The 20,698-nt window shown below is 38.3% G+C and overlaps 1 protein-coding gene across 1 annotated transcript; it reads right to left on the minus strand.

The window, feature by feature from the left end:
* Positions 1-86: 86 nt before the first annotated feature.
* LOC117436228 (patatin-like phospholipase domain-containing protein 2) lies at positions 87-20,481 on the minus strand. The gene is made up of 9 exons (XM_034063302.1): positions 20,209-20,481; positions 14,845-15,077; positions 14,034-14,099; positions 10,963-11,172; positions 9,819-9,879; positions 7,515-7,730; positions 6,446-6,578; positions 5,580-5,696; positions 87-2,401 (listed from the first exon to the last, which is right to left on the minus strand). Exons 1-9 carry the CDS (start codon positions 20,393-20,395, stop codon positions 2,110-2,112), a joined length of 1,515 nt encoding a protein of 504 aa, XP_033919193.1. The 5' UTR covers positions 20,396-20,481; the 3' UTR covers positions 87-2,109.
* Positions 20,482-20,698: the final 217 nt, after the last annotated feature.

The raw sequence follows: 20,698 nt of genomic DNA on the forward strand, positions 1-20,698 counted from the left end.
TCACTACTCTTAACGATGTCAGGCTATTCGGTGAGATAAACATACCTCCGAGGTGAAATGTAGGCAAGGAAGCTCAGACAACACGGTAACAGAAGAGATTGTCTTTTTATTTTAGGAAAAGGAGACAAAACTGGAGCTGTGCACAGCAGGACAAGTGGTTAAAGTTGATTTAAATGTCGGTAATAGAACTCTTCCATCACACAAAAGAAGGAAAATTCGGCATTCCTGCCTGAATTCTAACACATACTGGTAAACCCAACATTGTGCAGAACATTATAAAATTATAGAAAGTCTTAAAAGTTATAAATGACAATATAAAACAGAAATTGTGTATTTTAATTGTAGTTAGAGTAACATTTCAAACTTTTCTTGCAAATTTAAGAAGACACATACATACACACACAGAAGAAATTAACAAAAGAGATGAAGTAAAATACCATCCTTCTGTGGTAGGGAACCAGCTTGACACTTTCTCCCCTCTCCCCCACCATTCTAAAATGAATCATAATGTGCAAAATTTAGCACTTCAAGCTTAAGGAAATGACAACTCAGAAACTGCTTAAAGGCTGGTCCAACTAAAAAATGCTACATTTTGCTATTTGACAGAGTTCTGGATCCCAAAGCTCAGGCTCCAAAGTTCGCTCTTCTGAGTGTCTCAACATCATTGCCACTTCTTGTACAAGCTACTTCCAGTAAGCATCTGTGGTCTCTTCCCTGGGCTGCACCCAGCTTGCATGCAAGTCACGTTCTTCAATGAGAAGGTTTTGAATGTCACAAGCCTACCCCCAAACACATACACAAACTCCATTTTAAACCCATTGTTGATACTTTCTACTTAAAAAAACTGTCCATGGTAACAAAACATGAATGGAGTGGTTCATCTTAGCAGCTATTTACTTCTCCTGATGTATTCATGCACTAATATGCTGTCTTTATTAAAATCACGCAGAACCTTCGTAGTGCAAAGTGTTTAAAATGCTCATCAACTAAATACAGATTTGGCTGACTTTCAACCTATTATCTGACACCTTCGCACAGCTCCCTGGATATTGATACTCCCACCAAGCCTTACACATTTGCTTCCTCTAATAGCTTGTCTTGGAAGACTTTTACTGGGCTATCATACCTCACTGAGACTGGAGGGACCCTTTTTTTCTTACTTCCTTTAGCAAGAGGAAAGTGAAATAATGGAAGAAAAAACCCCAAGTTGGTGGGGGTGGGGGAGAAGGGGAATAAATTGTGAATGATTGGGCAGCAATTAAGAGATGAGACCTAAACATCATTCCCTATTTGCTATAAGCTGATTTCTTTTGTTAATATCTTCTGTGAAGTTTAACACCCTTCTCATACTACTGTTTACTACTACTCAGTCACTATTTTACCTACTTTTCAATACTCAGTCAAGTATTAAGTTCTTCTATTCAAAAAAAACACTGAAACAGTACCTGTTTACACTTCAGGGGAATGCATCCCATTTCCTATGTCTTTTCCCCTTGAAGTATTTGAAGAGGGAAAGAGCCACAGAGGAGATGTGAGCTATGGAATACATACAGTAACCTAGAATATTACTGTTCCTACAGTATCTCATGCAGACAATTTTTCAGTGAACACAACAGTACGTTTAAACATAAGGCAAATGGACACTGGAGGCCATTAAAAAGCTCCTTTTTGTATTTCCCTTTATGTAGTAAAAGTCAAATTTTATTTAAGTGCTATAAAATGAATCCTAACACATACTATTGTTAAGAATTGTATTTTTAAAAAGGTTTTGTTGTCTGTGCCTGTTTGTCTAAATCTGTTTACAGATTTTACATTTTTATTCTGAAAGTAGATTTTAAAAGAACTTATTTCCAGAGAAACACTGTTTACTATATGTCTTCTACAGTTGATTGAGCTGGTGCTTTGACAGAACTGTAGTCTGTTTCTTAGTATAGCAGCCACTATTTTTATAATCCTTACAACAACAGGATTCCCAAGGCAGATTTGTCAGGACGCTGTAAACAAATTTTCCAAGACTTACTGGCAATAATCAAAGTGAGCTTTAGTTTTTTAGGAAATAAATTTCTCTGCCAAATTGGAATTTTGGAAACTCTGGAAGCTACTTCCAAATTAATACTCTGGGGCAGTTTGGAAACTTGACTCTGAGGAAGAGTCAAAATCTATTTCCAACCCAGACTCATCAGGATTTGGGGGAAAATTAGGATAGGAGTTTATGTCTGAATGCTCCTGTACATCAGCAGAAGCATTTTTCATAACTGACTGCATGAAGCATGAAGATTCCCAGAGCCAGGTTTCAAGGTCTGCAGAAGAGCGAGGCATTTTAAGATGGCAGTATGAAGAATGAAATTCCACAGTAGATGGAACAGTTTGACATTTTCTTAGTGATGTGTATTTGTCTTTCCTGTTTAAAAAAAAAAAAGAGAGACATAGATTATTAGTGTTTCAGTTCCTATTTTTATTACTGTTCAGATGTCTTACCCGGAATCTTCGTATAAGGAAGAAGGCTAGAGGAAAATAGTTAATTTAAAATGCAATTTAATGCGTTAGGATATGGGACAACAGGAAAAGGATCTTGAAACCATCATCGGGGCAACTCTATGTGTTTTCCTCAGAAGTAAGTATAAAATACTTACATTTGAAGTCACACTGTTCTGATGAGCTCAGAAGGGCAGACCCAGTTTGTTACATTACCTCTTAATTAGTCGTATCTCCCCCCTCCTAGCTACCCACTTGGAATATTTGCTGATTTACCAATCACAGCACTAACTGAAAATTAACAAAAATAGTCTTCACATTTACAAGTTGAGAAGCAAATACAGTTGTTCAGCTTCTCAAGTGCCATCTCTACATTCAACTTTACAATCAGCCAAATATCACCCACCTGGAACAGAAATTTTCTATACTCTACACCAGCATCTGAATCACCAGGTAAATTTTTCAATTTGAAAAACAAGAAACCGAAGTTGTCACCAAGAACAAACTAGTTTTTTTCTTTCAACCTTCCTGTAACAACCTGCAATGCCCCCTCTCATGCACATCCCCCCCCACCAACTTGCAACACACATTTCAACACCAGTTTCCATACCTGAGTTTAGGTGCACTAGAAGATACCATCCACCAGGTTAAGTTTCCTAAAAGGGTTTTCAAACCATAAACACCTCAAATTTTCATGAGATTTAAGTCTGATTCCAAAACAGAAGCTAGATCTGATGACATAAGGGGAAAAGCTTATGGGAAAAAAAAGTTGTGTAGAGATTACTTTCTTCAAAAGCAGCAGTAAGTTCTTTGCGGATGCTGAAACAAAGTATAAGCCCACAAAGAGCCCACCTGTAGAATACAACATAGGATTCTACAAACAGAGTCTTGGGACCTCTCTACCTGAAGAGAAAATCTACTTAAAAGAATGCTTCAGAAAGCTTTGAAGTTTGAACGTGTTAACAGTTTTGTGGGAGCTGATTCCCTTTGAAGATACCATAAAAGCACACAGGAAAAGCTACGACCACCCAGTTCTGTTTAAGGCCAAGAGCTTCTTTTTCCACAAGAGAAACAATGTTCCTGGTTCATCATGACTCAATGACCAAATGATCCCTCTTGGAGAATAGATATAGCACAGTCTTGTGATATTGTGCCTTCCAAATGCGTGTTTCAGATGTAGAATCTCGCAGTTGGTAAGACTGGAGTATGAGCAACATCAAGTAGCTGTTCAATAAGGGTAAAAGCACGAAGATGACTATACACATATTTCTTGTGGAAAGAAATCAGAAATTTCATTGAGAAAGAAAAAAGACACTGGATTATATGTGGTATCAAATAAATGAAGAGATGACAGTCAGATGATAGCAAATATATATACCAAGGATTACATTTTTGCTCAGAGAGCTGGCCTCAAAAGCCAAGTAGTGTTATACACGGAAAGGCTTTAACGGATTTCAGAAAGGGAGAAGAGAGGCTATTTGTACACAGGAATTAAATGCTTCTGAATTCTGGATAAAACTGAATATTATAAAAAGAAACCTAATATGAAAGCCAGCATCTAATACTTCCAAAGGGGGAAGGAGACCCAAGCTTCATCCTCTTTTAAGTTTTCCATTAAGCCAGAGCCTTTAACAGTAAGTTTGACTACTCTGTACTTCTAAGGGATGAAGCTTATCAATTGGATCTTTCAGAATGTCCATTCAGAATCTGGCAAAGCTTTTTATAAGGAAGTAAGATCGAGCAGTTCTCAGACATATCAATCCTGCACTTCTAATGGTTCACTGCATTGCTCGGGGAAGAAAGAGCATCTTTGATCTTCCTCCTTATCTTTGTTACTAAAAACAGGAAAACACAAGTTCAAGGACTCCTGGCTCAAATAAAAATGTATTTTTCATTGTAATTTAAGAACGTGCTGTATGTAAAACATGGCAATGTTTTAACTAAAATAACTGCTGCATTTAGGAGTCTCCAGTGCTACAGCTATCTCTTGGAAGCTTTTATGAAGAATTTAAGAATTATGCTCAACCCTAATAGTTTCTCAGGCTAATTTCTCTTCCCCTTCTACCTCCTACCTACCAACTGCAGGTATTGGGATAATCATCAGAAAAATTACAGTAAAGTAGGATTTAGAGTAGGTCATATCTTTCTCAGACCAAATCTTAGGAGACTTCATATTTATAAGCATTTGGACCGCAAAGAGAGTTTATGTTTCTCTACTTGCTATACAGAGCACTGCTCTGACACAGCTGTGTAACTCTGTTCCAGCAACAAGTCCATTTATAGTGGGAAAATCTAAGCTGAGTATCTGACATTCATTCTGTGAAAGTCTGCAGAGCTCCTTAGGCAAATGCTATACTCCCCATGAAAAAGCAAAACTGTAATGGTATTCTTAGATTCATACTGAAGCGAGTTGTCACCGATTCCTCCATTCACATAGTGCTACAAAACTTTACAGAAGTCTAAAAGGCTAAATCTCAGACTAGCTTGGCAAGAGAATCATAACAAATGCACTTACAACCAGGTTCAAGTGGAGGTTCCTCTTCCACAGAAATAGAGGTTCCTCAAAGTTTTCCATATGTCTTATTTTAATTCTTCCCAATTATCTTACAAGCCTGTCCTTCATATTAATCTGCTTTTTGACTTACAATCTTTCCTGTCCAGACTCCTAAGAATGTAGTCTTTCTCTCCCAGTGTTTTCCAGTTCCTACATGCTACAGCTGATTTAGAATATCTTGGGCCACCTTTTCTTCTTCTTTTCTTTCTGATTGCTCCAGGTACTGTGGAGCAGAAGAAACAAGGTCTCTGTTCTCAGTCCAATGCCTGCTCTATAACCCATCTCTATCCCCCAGAACCATAAGCCTACCAATAGGCAAGCAGTTCTTCATCTACAGCATGTAGGAGTCATTCATCAGTTATAAACAAGAAGCACCAGAAAAATATACTTCAGAAACAACGCTAAGGATGAGAAGCAGAGAGAACTGTTCCGTGTTACCTTTGAGAAAATTATTAGACCCAGTTTTAAGAGAGAAATTTGTTGAAGCTCTGATAAAAGAAAAAGCAGTTATAAAAAGGCATAATTTGTATGCAGCAGCACTCCACTTTACCTGGATATACAGAACAGCTTGCTTTTAGCCTGGGAATAAACTGTAGCAGCAATCTGACAAAGCTGTTCTTGCATCCATCGAATATCATCAGGCATGTCAGGAAACCAGTTTACTAACCTACAATCAAAACCAAGTTGTTATGTAAGCAGTAGATCTAATTCACCTTGTATTTTTACATACAAACTCAAAAAACACACCCACAGCTTTCAATTCCCAAAGTTAACCCTCCACCAAGGTCTCCAGGTCCTCCCAACAGCCTGTTAATTCCCACCTAGCCCAATCTTCTCTACAAGCTAAAAGGAGCAGCCCAGACCACTCATCTCTGATCTGCTGAGTGGCTGACCAGTATATGTGCATTCCACACCCTGTGACCAACATTTAGGAAGCCTGCAAAATACTCCTCTCTCTGAGACCTCTTTCTTTGCAGTGGGAATTATTTGGTCAGTTTAAAGTTAGGTAACTTTAAGGTTAAGAGTACTTTAAAAAACAAACCTGCTAAGAAAATTTATATTGAGTAAACACTGAATTTCACTCCTGACTTTAGAAAGAACCTGAAGCACATGAACTATCTGGATAGAATTCAAATACCACTGCAGAATATACTAACAGCAATAAAATAGTGATTCTGGAAATACAAATAAGGGTGCTTCTTTTGAAGAATTACAAAACAGCTACTAGTAATAACAGCAATTTGTTTATTTGTCTAGCCTTAGACTATACAAACTTTCAGGGGATGCATCATGTAGGTAGAAATAAGTTGGACAGTTGCCACTTGGAATTTTAGAGTACCAGAATGCCTATAACACTGAATAAACTTTCAATGAGTAAATTTCCAAAAGTATAATAATTCTAAAATGGTTCCTTACCGTAAAGCAATGGAATAAGCGGACTCCACTGGTAGTGTATATGGTAGCATCAGATAGGATATCACTCGCATAGGGAAGAGCTTAGAGAACTGAGCGTAGAATCCATTCTGTTCTTTACAAGCTTCCTGCAGTGCTTAATAATAATTATGTTTGAAAAAGATATTAGACTAGTTGAAAACAGTTTAAATAATTCAAAGTTTGGCAATCTTCAGTCAAAATTATAAAGCGTTATTGAATAGGGCTCAGACAGAAAATGGAAGAATTAATCTCCTTAAACCTTCTCTATGCTATTTTAAAATATGAGAAACACAGACTCATACCACAGGGATAAAAGGCATTACCCAGAACTTTTAAACAGTAAGTCTAAGAATTAATTTACAATAAGAGGATTTAAGAGGATGTGAAGTTCACCTCTCCAAAAATACTTATGTATTTTAGATAGCATTCCTGTCTTTTTAGAGACTCAATAACTCTAAGGACTGTGCTTAAATCCCAGAGTTGGGCATATTCCAGTTGTTACACACTGTTGTAAGAAATTCATTTCAAATTTTGTTCTCCTGGGTCACTAGGATGACAAGTTTCAGATCTTGTAAATACCAATCAGCATCCACAAAAAAATGCAGGTGAAAGTTATAGATTAAAGATGTATCAGATGTGGTTTCAGTCTATTAAAAAGACAGGACAAAGGGAGAACTGGAAATCTACAGAAGTCTGTTTTAAAAATGAGATGGGGACAACTAGCGTTTGGATTTGATGTTCAACTTTGGTGTGAAATATACACTTACAAAAATACTGTGCACATACAAAGTTTATTCAAAACCAAATGAGAATTCAGTTCACAACTCTGCAGTGCTGAAAGTAGCTCCTTCCTCCTGCTTCAATCTAAATCAAAATGTACACGTTCACATTTAATAAAGAAAGAACTTTTTTTTTTACTGAACTAGTCTAATATCACACGCAATTATAAGATTAAATTAAAGCATCTTAGGAAAATTGTAAGAGAAAGCAGGGGAAAAAATAAATCAAAATTTGCCATTCATAGTTGCAGGAAACACTCTCAAGCATGCACCTTTACGAAGTCTAGGGGGTAGACTTTCAAATATGCTCTTCTCCAAAGGCCAAGGATTTTGCTTCTGCTGGTCACTGAGTGCTTCCATTTTCAGAGTTTCTACTCCATTACTTTCTGTCAGTACTTTTTTCTTTGTATGGTCAATGTGTTGCGCAGCCTCATGAGGATTTCTTTTCTTGAAGGACAAGTGGATATAAATTGAGTCATTCAGAATACCTGAAAGAATCAAGAGCTTCCACTTAGGCTTGATCTGTTGGTCTTCAGAGTACCTGTACAGTACCTGAAGTCTGCATATCTGTACAAAGGCCTACCCCAAGGGAGCATAATCTACCCAACATCAAATACACTTGCTGTTATAATCCCACAGATGTTTGATCACACTGATGAATACTCTTTTGCACTCTTAGGTCTTACTTTCAAACAGATTCTGAAGAAATGAGAAAGTGATCAATTAACTGGAACAGCACTGGAAATATAGAGTCATTTACTGAGTTGTTTTCCAGCAAGAAAGCAAATAATTCAAAATGAGAGGAGGAAAACTGATTTAATATTTATGTGAAAGAACACACCGAAAACACATTAGACATTTGGGAAATTTGATGTGGTATGTATCATGCGAGTACTTCAAGGCATCGCTAAAACAGAGTGGAAAAGGAAACTGAGTAGGATACAAGATATATCCCAAGTACAGATCTAAATCAACACTGGTTGCCTTGAAAAACCAATGCCAGTTAGGAAACAGAACTGGTAATTACCTTAGAAACAAGCACTAGATAATGAGCACAAATGAAAAACACAGAAGGGTATTTATCTTTGGTTTCCAGAAAGTCATTATGTTCTTTAGACTCAAAGGCTACCGAATTTTATTGGGATGCATACGTACATACAACAGAATATTATTTACAACTATTCCTAAAAAACAAATGTCAAAAGAATATACAAAGAATTTAGGTAAAAATAAAAAAGTTATCTGAAGTGCTACAGATTAAGGGGAAAATTAACTTCTACAGCTGAAATAACAAGAAAAGAGATGTATAATGAATGAGTTTGAAAAGGTTATAGTTATCACTGACTAAGCTTGAAGCAAGACAAACCTGCAGCAGAATAAGAACAAAGGATCAGTAGTGTGAAAAGGACAGTAATGCAATACACAAAGGAATGGGGGAGAGGACAGATCTTCCTCCAAGGAGGAGCTGCAAGGAATCTTGAATATTAGTGTCAGATGGAAACACATGCACAGGAAACTTATGGGTGCTGTACAGAAACAAAACCTATCTTAGCACAAACACAAATTATAGGCTCTTTGTATAGCTTGTGCTTTGAACCACCTAGTAAAAGGTATAAAGCAAGACATTCTCATTAATATTTAATATTATTACTTGAAAATCAAACTCTTAAGCATAACTGTGACATTCTTTAAGAAAAATGTTCTAAGAAACCTGAATATTGAATGTTTAGTTATAACAGTATAGGCAGTGAGCACATCAATCTGACTGCATTACAGTACTGTAGCTGATACTATCTGCAATAGTGCAAACATCATATATACATTTTCATTCCTCGAAACTGGCCTAGCACCCGTTTGCTTCTCCAACCAGACTACAGGGGTTAGGCGTATTTAACTCATGCTTAACTTTGTGCCAGTATCTAGTTACTGTCTTTAACTTGTTTGTCTCAAAGTGTGCAGACCATTAACATAATTAATACAAAAGACGTTACTAGAATTCTAGGAGTGGAACATAACAACCTTCAAGTCTTCTTCCCAGACTTACCTGTGTCCCAACAACTGTTGCATTACAAGTGGTCTTCTTCTAAAGTCTTTCATGATACAGAGTAAGAATTTGTGATTGAGTTTATATTGTTATCCAGTTCTAGACTGGCAGACTTTACCAAGAAATTCACTTGGCTGATAGCAGACAGGAGGTATTACGACAATACAGGTTTCACAGGAGTGGGAAACAATAGCTTATTCCTACCCTTCATGACTAACACAGAAAAAAAATAATAATGACTACTCTAGAATTGGAAATCTTTGGTAATTTCACTTAACAACACCTTAATATTCACTGCACACAAATTTGATAAAACCCCAGAAATTCAATTTCTGTGCACCAGCACAACTCACCTCAAGTGAATAGTTACTACAACTGCGTGATTTCTACAAGAAATAAACTTAACCATGATCCCTTTGAAAACCTCAGACCTAGCCTGTTCTTAGCTACATACCCCCCCCCTTTTATTTTTTTTGTAAGCTCAGGTTAAGACCACATCATCAGTAATAAATAAACCTCGAGTGTAACGTACCATTCTCTTTCAAGAATTTAAGAGCATCTGCATATCCTTGCTCACAGATCTCTCCTAGTACCTGCAAGCACAGGGTAAATGAGTCAGACAAATAAAAGGAGAGTCAACTCAAGATCAACAGTTTGCAGAATGAAAAGCCACTTCCATTCACCCTCCATTCTTTTAAGAAATATTACATGAACAATTGCTGTAATTCAAGAGATCCCGGTTAATATATCTATGTATATCGTAGTAATGCATACAGGATCATGCATACATGAACTTATTTTTCAGCTGCTACAGATACGCTGAATTGTTCACCTAAAATGACAGCATTCAGACAGTTTGCAAGATTTCCTCTCCTTCTGTTTCACTGACTAGCTTTTCAGCAGATGCAAGCAACAGTGAAACAAGGTGGCTTGGAGTATGCCAATGCCCCTGCTTCCCACATTCCAAAACTATGAAAAGTCAGCTATGCAATTCGCATGCTCAGACTCAGATTTAATCTTCCACATGTCACAAGATGCAACACCAGCTCACCTACACAATACTCCTAGACAGAAGAAAATAAATATAAAAAGAGAATTAAAACCTACACAAGTTGAATTTAATACTTTTCTCCAAGTGGTCAAAAGCCCTTAATTAAAATGAACCCAAGCATCTGTAGCAGTCAGGAGCATTAATTCTCTGCAGTATATCCCAATCCATTTCACAAGGTCTGCTTGCTTTATTTTCAGCCTCCACAACGCAATTGAAGAGCATTTCCCTCATCAGATCTGCAATTAACAGCGCTTAGCCAAGTTTAATGGCAACTTGCATGTCTGAAGTATTGATTGAGAACTTCACAAACCACAAAGCTTTAGAACTTCTAAGTTCTGAAGCACCTGGTTAGCAGGTAAATATGAAAGGACCACAAACTAACAGGTACTAATTTACCAATGATTCTATCACAATATCAACATGTGCTGAAAGCCAATAGCAGGACATGCATTTTCAGTCCAAGTGAGACTAAAAATAAGAAGAATGGATAAAAAAATAGGAACAAGAAATGCCACAAATTAAGTTTTTATAACTAATGAAACGCTAAGATTCCTGCTGCTTTCTGCAAAAGCAAGGCTTTTATATGGAGAGATGTTTTAATAACCCCATGAACACAGGGACTTACCTTAGGTTCTGGTGGAAAGAGGGCTTGTGTTAAACGATAAAGGTTGCCCAAGCTGAACTGAATGCTAGTGTTGGTCACATTCATTTCATGGAAGCTGGCAGAATTCCCCTTTGGACAGATATCACACTCCCCAGCGAAAGGCGAAACTGTGATGGTATTCTTTGATTCATACTGAGGTAAGTTGTCACTGATTCCTCCATCCACATAGCGCTACAAAAATTAACAGAAATAAGAAGTCTTAAAGGCTGAAAATGTCTAGCTAGCATATTTCCCATGCAAGACTTAAGTAGTATTTAAGACTGCAACAAGAGTGAATAACCTACCTCTAATGCCAGTTATAACACATTGCTATCTACAGTTCCAAAGACAGCCCAAAAATACTCTATTTGGGATATTTCTACATGTCTAAGAAAAAGGAAGTCCATTTCAAAGACTGTAATCCTATACAACACGCAGAGAAAAAATAGTGCAAGTGTTTCCTTTTCCTCACATGAGAGCAACACCAGCTGAAGAGCTAACAGGGCACTATTTCAGAAAATATACAAGTAAAATAACAGGTCTACCTTTAAAAGCTAAAGTTCTGTGATATTAAACCATTCAGTTAGAATAAGAGTAACTTACTCTCAGCAATTAGAATTTGATATAAAAGCATATTTGGACATAAAGAAGCTGCATGTAAAAGGCAGACAATGTTTCAGAAACCTTGCCAACATTCACAGATATCTATTCTGCAAGTTTAGAAGCTGTTCCAGGTTATGCTTTTGTCTCCTTCATGCTGGACTGCCCACTTCTGTAGTGTCAGTGCCTCACCATCTCAGACATTTTAAAATCAAAGAACTGAAGAGTTCTGTATCAGGGCAGCTAATCTATAGTGCAGCAGCTGCTGTGGCTGAAAACATCTCCATTCACTCACAACATCCATGTTTCCAGTGAGGTCAGACAAGTCAGAGCTAGTGTGGTCTGACAGTGGCAAAAGAGCACAAGGTTTCCTGGTTTAGTGTCTGCATTTCCCTTTTTCCTAATCAGGCAGCAGACATGACCCATAGGTCCTTGTAAAATGTAAATGTTTACAGAGAGGTGATTTGAGCAGGAGCAACCTGGATTATCAGTTTTATCCCTTGAAACTCACTCCCCCACCATTTGGAGAAACAAATCAGGAATTAGGAAGGTGACAGCTCAGAGCAATATATCCAAAATACTCTTGCAGAGCAGCCCATTCCTACCTGGCAGCTTTCTGGAGCACTCTAGATCCACCAGCAAGCTGCCACTGACAAACTTGCTATAGGTGTGTAATGCAGTCACTAAAGGACATGTGCAATCACCAAGTCCTTAGAGGAAGTACCAAGTACAACACAACAGGTTTGTCAAAGGAGGAGCCACAGCTCACAGCCTTCTCATGAAATTATTAAAAGATGCAAGTACACAACTGAGTCACTGTTTACAGAGGTAAATGGCTTTAATTACTTGGAGTATCTGCCTATCTCTTCCCCCTAGTAATTTTGTAATCTGAAAACCATTGCTGTATTGGAAAGGGTTAAAAACAAACCCAAACAAAACCCACCACACCCAAGAGCTTCACAACTGGTAGTTACATATACCTATTGAGAGTTACCCTTCTATCTTTTTGTTTTAAGGTACACATGCCTGACACACCAAGCCAGTAAACAGCAAGATGCTACAAAGTTTACACACTTGACATTTTACTGTGTTTAAACGCTACAAGAATCATGGCAAACATATTCCACTGTGGTATTCTTATGAAGTTATATCCAAAATGCTTCCTACATATTAAAATCAGATCAAATTGCAAATATCAAAAGGAAAAAACTATTCCTTCCTTCCCTCAAAATAGGACCAAATAAAGCATCACTTGTATGTTTTTATACTCTGAACTAAGCCTTTTAAAATAACATTGTTGTCTAGTGACAAGAACTGAATAGCCAGATTAGCCTGGATCCACCTAAACCTTGGATTCAGTCCAACGTCCTGTTTTCATAACACCTTTAATCTGTAAGAGTTTAAGGAGACATAGAAGGTTTAAAAGTACAGATAAAGAAAAATCCCTATACAGCACTAATCACTTTTGCTGAAATTTCAGCATGAAGAAAATACATTTTTATCTATCCTTGACCTTTCAGCACTTCCAAATTGACTTGAGAACAGTTTTTAATCAACCACTCTTGAAGATGTTTTGAGCTTTCTTCCCATATTCTTCCACTTCCTTGTGTAAGAAACACCAAAGTTGGAAGAAAAGCAAGTGTAAGTTAATACAACACCGTAACACATGTATGTTTGCTTCCACACTTGTTAATCAGAACTCCTACAACAAACTACACTAACTTTTCTGAAGTTGGTGCCCCTTTAATGTGGGATTTTAGAAACCCCGGTATAGCCATGAAGTATTAAGAGGATTTGTAACCAACAGTGTCTGTAATGTAAGAGAACAAACATGCTGACACTTCACCTTTATAAAGCAACCTTTCTTACACTGAATACAAATGACAGAGACATTAAAAAGTTCTGTTTATATATAACTGAACTTTAATCCTGTTTTAAAGGCAGATGTACCTACAGCAAGAACACAAAGATACACAATAAGCTATTTGTCATGGTCTAACCACTATCCCAGCCAAAATCAGGATACTGCCTTAAAAGATCTTATTTTTTTTAAACAAACATACAAATATAAATGTTCCTTCCCATAAATCTGTGCAACTGAATAAGCATCACTTCCCTCAATAAATATTTATCTTTAAGTTAAATATTTGCTGCCTTAGAACATCCTCTTTTAATTACTGCATCAGAAAGCAACAGATTGATGGAGGCAGGAAGGGACAGCACAGTGTCTGTATGTTTTGCAAGGTGGAGAAGAAATATACATAACAAATCATCCACGTATTTAGTGTTTTCTTGCTTGTTTTTGAACAGTTGTAACACACAGCTACAGCACCAGAAGCTATGATGAAGGTATCTATTCTACAGTAGGATAACAAAAAAAACCCATATACATTGTCTCTTAATATATTTAGAATACCTAGAACTATTTTAAAATATTAACAATAGAGACTTACCACACCTCTAAATGATGGTGGAATTAGGCCACAATAAATAGGGACGAAGGAACTACAGATTAAAGCCTGTAGGAAAATGAGACCATATGAATTAAATAGTAATTGTTCTATTATTGAAATTATCATTTATCCTTCTCTCTTTAGAAGTTTAGCAAAAACAATCAAGCAAACATAAAAAAAATCCCCAGCAAGTACATTTGAATAAAAAGAAGGGGGGCAAGAGAGGAAAGGCTATTACCAAGCATTATTTTAAACAGAATGAGGGTATTCCAACGTTTCTTTTTCTATTAATGTAATCACACTCCACCTAGAAAAATGTCAAGACTCACTAAACGACCGTTTCTGGTGATGCTAATCGGGAAGGCAAAGCTTTTGACCTATCACTCAAGCTATACATTATCTGAGTAATGAAAGTAACTGACTGGGGACACAATTACCAAGATTCAGGAATCATATTAAGCTAGCTTTGTAACTGACAATAAGAATGTTAAAGTCCAATTTTTGACTGCTTTTTAATTGCAGCTTTTGTAAGAATTACCAAAAAAATATCTAATATCTGAAGAATGTATTTTCATTAGATACACTGAACTTCAAAGACATTTATTCTTTCTATTAAAGATCCCTTGTACTTATTCCAACAGTTTGCAGATACATTGGCTGGGAAAGCTAGTAAATTAATTCAGTGTAATGAAACTTGAATTCACCTTTAATATACTGCAAAGTCACAACAGCCTAAACTGCTTAAATTGGAAATCCAATGGATGATGTTAAAATTACAGAAAATTTTAAAAGTTGGCAAAAATAAACATACCTGGACAACTTCTTCTTTAGAGTTAAAATTAGATATCAATGCATTTTTACCATCGGATACTCTGGTCAGTGAAATACACAGTCTGCCTGATGACAACTGGTGAGTGTTTTCTGGAAGATTTCTCATCAGTCCATCTCTTATTATCTTTATCACATTAAAGGATGGATGAAGAGGACCAAGATTTCGCTTTCTAGCTTCTTTGGCTAATGCCAACACATCTGCACAAGCCTGAGCTGAAAATAAAATGCATTTATTTAAGGACAGGAAGTATGTCAAAGAAAAAAACCCATACAAAAAACCAAACTCCCACATTTCCAGTAATAAAGCACATCAAGAGCTCCAACTTTTCCCCTCTGACTGCTAGCATGCAAATTCAAGAGCTTTTTGACAGCAAAAATAACTGTCCGCTACTTTCTAACAGCATTTAAGAGTTTTTGGAAGAACAGAGTCACTTGAGACTTTTAAACAGAACTCCTGGTAAAGACCCAGCCACTAAATTACTTAAAAGTAATAGATATGTTATGTAGACTACAGGCATAAAATACCCATATAAAGTGTTTCCATTAGGAATTATTAATTCAAGAAACACATTCTATAAGAAAAAACAAAGATGAGTGATCTTCCATAAGCATGTACGCATGGAAATATTCCATATACAACATCTATAAAAACCTGGAGTGTATAAGCCACAGATTTAAGGTCCACAGTATGTCTGCTGAAGAAGCAGAGCAGCCGGGTTTGTCACAGCTAGTAACACTTGTTGGACTTTAACCAAACTTAAGGTTTCAGAGCAGCATTTATCTTCATTTAAATACAAACACAATAAAGGAAACATTAAATGTGGATTTATGGTAAGGAACATCCAGAGGAAGGATTTTAAAGCAGTAAGTAAGGAATGTGGATGACATCTGTAACACCTCCCACACAGGTTTCCACCTAAATAGGTGCGTTCTTACCAATATGTAACAGCCAAAATTACTTTTTTTCTCCAATTAAATCAGCATTTGGGAGCTAAACAAAACCCATACAGAAGACATGATTGTTCCTGAAGGACACTAAAATCATTTTAACAATCACACACCTGGTCATAGCAAGAACAGCAGTTCATCCACCTGCAATGCTTTGTTTGAATATTTAACGCTGTTTCGCCAGAGCATACTTTTAGGAAATTCCCTGATAAGGTTGTCAACTTGGTAAAGGAAAGGGGGTGGAGAAGAAGGTCAAAGTATCAGGTTATTAACCCGCCTGATATGCTGCAAGGTCATCTAAAAATATTTTCAGAACTTGCATTATGTTAACTTACACAGACTCTTTCTAGAATGGAGAGGATTCAACTGATCAAGTTGAATGTGAGCACTGCACTGGAAATAATCCCACTTAAGCCTTGGAGTTTGGATTAATTAAAAAAATAATAAAATAATAGTATCCTTTTACAATGTTATTCCATCCACCTGAAAGAGCAACACCTATACCTTTGTCACTCTTAACACAGCAAACCAAGAGTCTATGTACAAAAGTCTATGTCTCAAAGAAGTCTGAGGTATCACACACATTCCATTTTTACCACTACAACTTTTGCATTTCACCCCTGCCTTGGGCCATGAATCCACTGGTATCAGTAGCCTGATCCCACCTCTCACTCCTGAAGACAGCAAATAACTTGGACACAGCTCACTGTTCACAGTCAAATACATGCTTATGTTAGTAAAACACATTTTACCTGCAACTGAAACAATGGCACAAGTCACATTCTGGCAAGTAAAGAAGGTATGTCCAAAACCAGCCACATAGACAGTTTTATCAGTTCTAATTTCCGTGCACTCAGATATAAATTAGCAGCTCCTTTTTTACTGTTTAATAGACTAATTTAGCAATGTTCAATCTTCTAGGCACAAAAAAACCCCCACAAACAGACCAAGAGCAGTGGATGCATGGACACATGAGCAAATACACATGCTCTCATTTCTCCAGCAGGTCTTGATCCTATTTTTCTAGCTAACATCCTGCCAAATTGAAGCTCAGGCTATTACTTAAGTTTAAAGCATGGTAGCATCTTCACTCGTTTGCACTGCAGGCCTGTTGTCGCAGAAAACCAAAGTAAACCAGTGCCCTCTATAGCCTTGTCTTGTGATTATTTACCTCTCACCATAAAAAATACCAGGATGTATCAGCTCATTTTACATGCCCATTAAAGGCAGCAAAACTTATGACCTTTAACAGTTTAAATCTGAACTCTCAGTTCAACTTCCTTTCAGAAAATAACTACCCATCACTGAAAAGTTTAAAAGCTGATTATTACTGCTTTAAATTCGTTGAATTAGTCCAACTTATTTTCCTTCTCACTTCCTTCCTCAACAGGACTAAAATAGTTACCTCTTAGGCTGCTGTGGATCTTCTCATAAAGGGACAGAGGGCTAAAGATCACAGACTAGGATATTAGGTTTTGGAACACAAGAGTGCTAAAGAAATTAATGCCCCTATTAAATGTGAATTGTTTCTTGTTGTCTTTCTACAGTTCTGTTGTCAATGGTTAAATAATTGTTAGTTTGTTTCCCACAGCATAAAACCTGACATCATATTTAGAGCCCCTCCCAAACATGCTCTCTTTAGCGCCCCACTAGAATGGATGCCTGCATCACCACAGAAATACCACATCTCCAGGACATCCATAGGGAAGATCCAACAAAGGAGTGCACCTCAACAGTTCCAGTTTAGAATAGCCTGGAATGGACTGCATCCTCAAAAGAACAGCTACCTCTAAGTTCCTCCCTCTACCTTCCACCAAATTCAATGAACAGTACTTCTTCCTCAGGCTGGAAAAGCACACTTCCCCGCACCACTGAATGGCTGATGTTTACATTTACTCAGACTTTAAATTCTACAGACTCTCGTTTTGCCTATCCAACAGGTAACATGAAACACAAAGAAAAGATGAAAGATGCATATCAATTTTAATCAAAAGCCGTGTTCATCTATACACATACATGCTCAGCCTGCACCAGCAAGTGTGCTAACTCAGGGCTGAGTTCAATCAAGTCTTGAACATCTCCAAGGATGGAGATGCCACAACCTCTAACGGCACCTGTTCCAGCATTTTACCACTCTTACAGTAATTTTCCTTATACCTAATCAGAATTTGCCATGCTCCTGCTTGTGCCTTCTGCCTCTCGTCCTTCCATTACCCATCTCAGAGAAGAATATGTCTCTGTCTTTCCACAGTGAAATGCAACTGTGAAAACACACCCCAAACTATTCTATGATTCTATGACTTACAACAACAACTGCAAAATAAACACTGCATATTAAAGTGCATCAATGTAAGGGAGGCATACAATGTGAACTAATGAAATAAATTATTACAACATGGTGTTTCTTTAGAGCCTATTTACAGTCCTCTGATTTCACACAAATTCTAGAAAAAGAGAAAAAAAGCTAAAAAGATAGACAATAAATATGGGAATATTTTCTTAGTTTGATGAATTTACATGGATTCACAGATTTCAGATATTCTATTAGAGAAAAGCAAAAAATCTCAATTGGCATACGAGAAGGGAAAGACAACAGAATAATTTGAAGTCCACAAGTCTCATATGCTAAAATGCTAACAATTTTAAAAGCTGTTAATAATACATGCTTTTAGGTAAATAATTTACATTTTTTTGTGCTTAAGAACACTTCAGATATTTAAAGCAGCTTCCTTCTTAGATAATTTACAACGACCTACAACTTAAAATTAAGTATGTTCAAAAAAGAGTTATTGAGGCTAAATAAGATTTGTTTTAAAAGCTGGTGTTAGGCTCATAACAACTCAATTGTGTTATGTTAGTACATTACAGCAAGCAAACTAAGAAGTTCAAGTAGCACAAGTTCATTGCTAAAGGCTTAACAAAATTAAGCACATGCAGTGGAGATCAGTGGCTAAGCAGCAGGGCCAAGCGTTTCACAGCATTATCCTCTCACACGTACCAACAAGTTCTGTTTGGTTTAGTCAGTTCCCTAAACCCAAACCCATCCCAAATTCAAAGTAAGTACTCATTGTTTTCCCTCTCCTTCTGTAAATAAAATGAAATGTGAATTTACAGAATCTTCTAGTTCTGAATCTGTTAAGGGCACCATTATCAAAACTGGTCAGTGTTGAGTAATGAACTAGACAAGCTTTTAGTCAATGGATTTTTTTGGATGAAAAGAAAAACCATTCTCAGATTTCATCTACTTCATACCTGCATTCCAGTCACCAGCCTGAACACTTAGATATTTTACTTGTGTCAAGCTTGCTTTAATGTCTATCATGTCTGATTCACCAGATAAATATACATTTAGGTTCTCATGAACCCTAAATGGGTAAAAGCAATGTATACTTGTCCTACTGCTAGAAAATAAGTGCTTATCACATGAAGGATTGTGCTTAGCTGCAAACTAAAATCTTTTATCCTGTATAAACTCAAAACCAGATCAACTCTATTACTTAAATCACAATTACAGTGATATTAACCAATCCAGTTTCTAATTCATATACCAAAGTGAGCTATGGAATACACACTGCACATGGATTAAAAAGGAAAAGCATGTTAAAGCTAACCTAAGCCCTGACCTTATCTTAGCCTTACCCCAAGAAAGGAGAAGCTTTAAGAAGCAAATTAAAGCTAACTGAAACTTCATATGCAAAGGTGACTACAGAACAGGTGCATTATTCCCAAGAAAGTATTTTGTTTCAAACTGATGGTAGGGTTAGTCCGTTTGCTTTGACATTTGCTAGGATCCAGCTACTTCCGAACTCCAGCCACACCTTGTTCAAAGCCAAGACACAGGAACTCCTTAGAGGGACACACATCAGTCCTGGTATCCGGCGTAGTAAACTCAACCATTTGACTATGCAAGTGCTGAAATCAGCGGAGGTACTGTCAAGATCAGTTCTTAAGCCCGGGAGGTTGCAATATATCCACCCGCGGTGCAGACACGCAAACTTTACCACCTGCCTCTTCTCCTGCCCTCAAGGAAACTCATGATTTATGAGTATTTTATACAGAGGTAAGAGGTTGAGACGTAAGGGAACTGATCAAAACACAGCCCGGCACCTACAGGGACAGACAACGGGTTCGGATTTAACGTTTCAGGTTCCTCTCTGGGGGCAGAAAACAAGAAAGCTAGAGGAACAGAGGAACTAGAAAGGAACTGAAGAGAAGCCCTGGCGGCCCCACGGCCGTCCCTGTCATCCCGCAGCGCCAGCGGGCCGAGGCGCTCCCGGGGCCGTGCCTTAGCCGCCCTCCGCCGCCGGCCAGGCCTGACCCACCTGCCGGCTCCCGCAGCCCACCCCATTGCCTTACACTCCCCTTTCCCCCCCGCACCCCCACTACAGCCGCTGACCCAAAGAGCCGCCTCCGACGAGCACGGCGCCGGCGAGCGCGCCAGCGGATGCGCCGTAGATGCGCCGGGCGTCGCGGATGACGTGCGGAGCGCGCTCCTGCAGGCAGGTGGCGGCGCCGATGTGGTAGACACCCAGGAAGCCGCAGCCGGCGAACGAGACGCTCCAGCCGCCCTCGCGGTCCAACATCGTCACCGGCGGCAGAGGAGCAGCGGACGCGCCGCTAACACGGACCGAGCTCCACAACACCGGCGGCCGCCGAGCGACTGCGGCACCACCGGCGGAGCTGTCCCTCCGCCTTCCGCCGCGGCCGCACCCAGCGCCGCCGGCCGGCGCAGCGACCAATCGTACGCTCCCGTTCGCCCCGCGCCCAGTGGCCCAAGACGTCCCCGCTAATCCAAGCGCAGATGTAGATGAGGCTCCGCCTCTCCCCGCTCTTGCCCTGCTCGGAGCGGCCGTGGTCCCCACTGCCCCCTCAGTCCGCACACCTTC

The sequence above is a fragment of the Melopsittacus undulatus genome, chromosome 5 (assembly GCF_012275295.1).
Source record: "Melopsittacus undulatus isolate bMelUnd1 chromosome 5, bMelUnd1.mat.Z, whole genome shotgun sequence".
NCBI lineage: Eukaryota > Metazoa > Chordata > Aves > Psittaciformes > Psittaculidae > Melopsittacus > Melopsittacus undulatus.

Excerpts from the sequence above, each read along its gene's own strand:
- LOC117436228 (XM_034063302.1), bottom strand. The coding sequence starts at position 20,395 with ATGTTGGACCGCGAGGGCGGCTGGAGCGTCTCGTTCGCCGGCTGCGGC. Across the intron at positions 15,078-20,208 it reads CGTCGGAGGCGGCTCTTTGG|CTCAGGCTTGTGCAGATGTG; the intron begins GTCAGCGGCTGT and ends TTTTATTTTCAG. Across the intron at positions 11,173-14,033 it reads CACCATCATTTAGAGGTGTG|CGCTATGTGGATGGAGGAAT; the intron begins GTAAGTCTCTAT and ends TAATTTTTGTAG.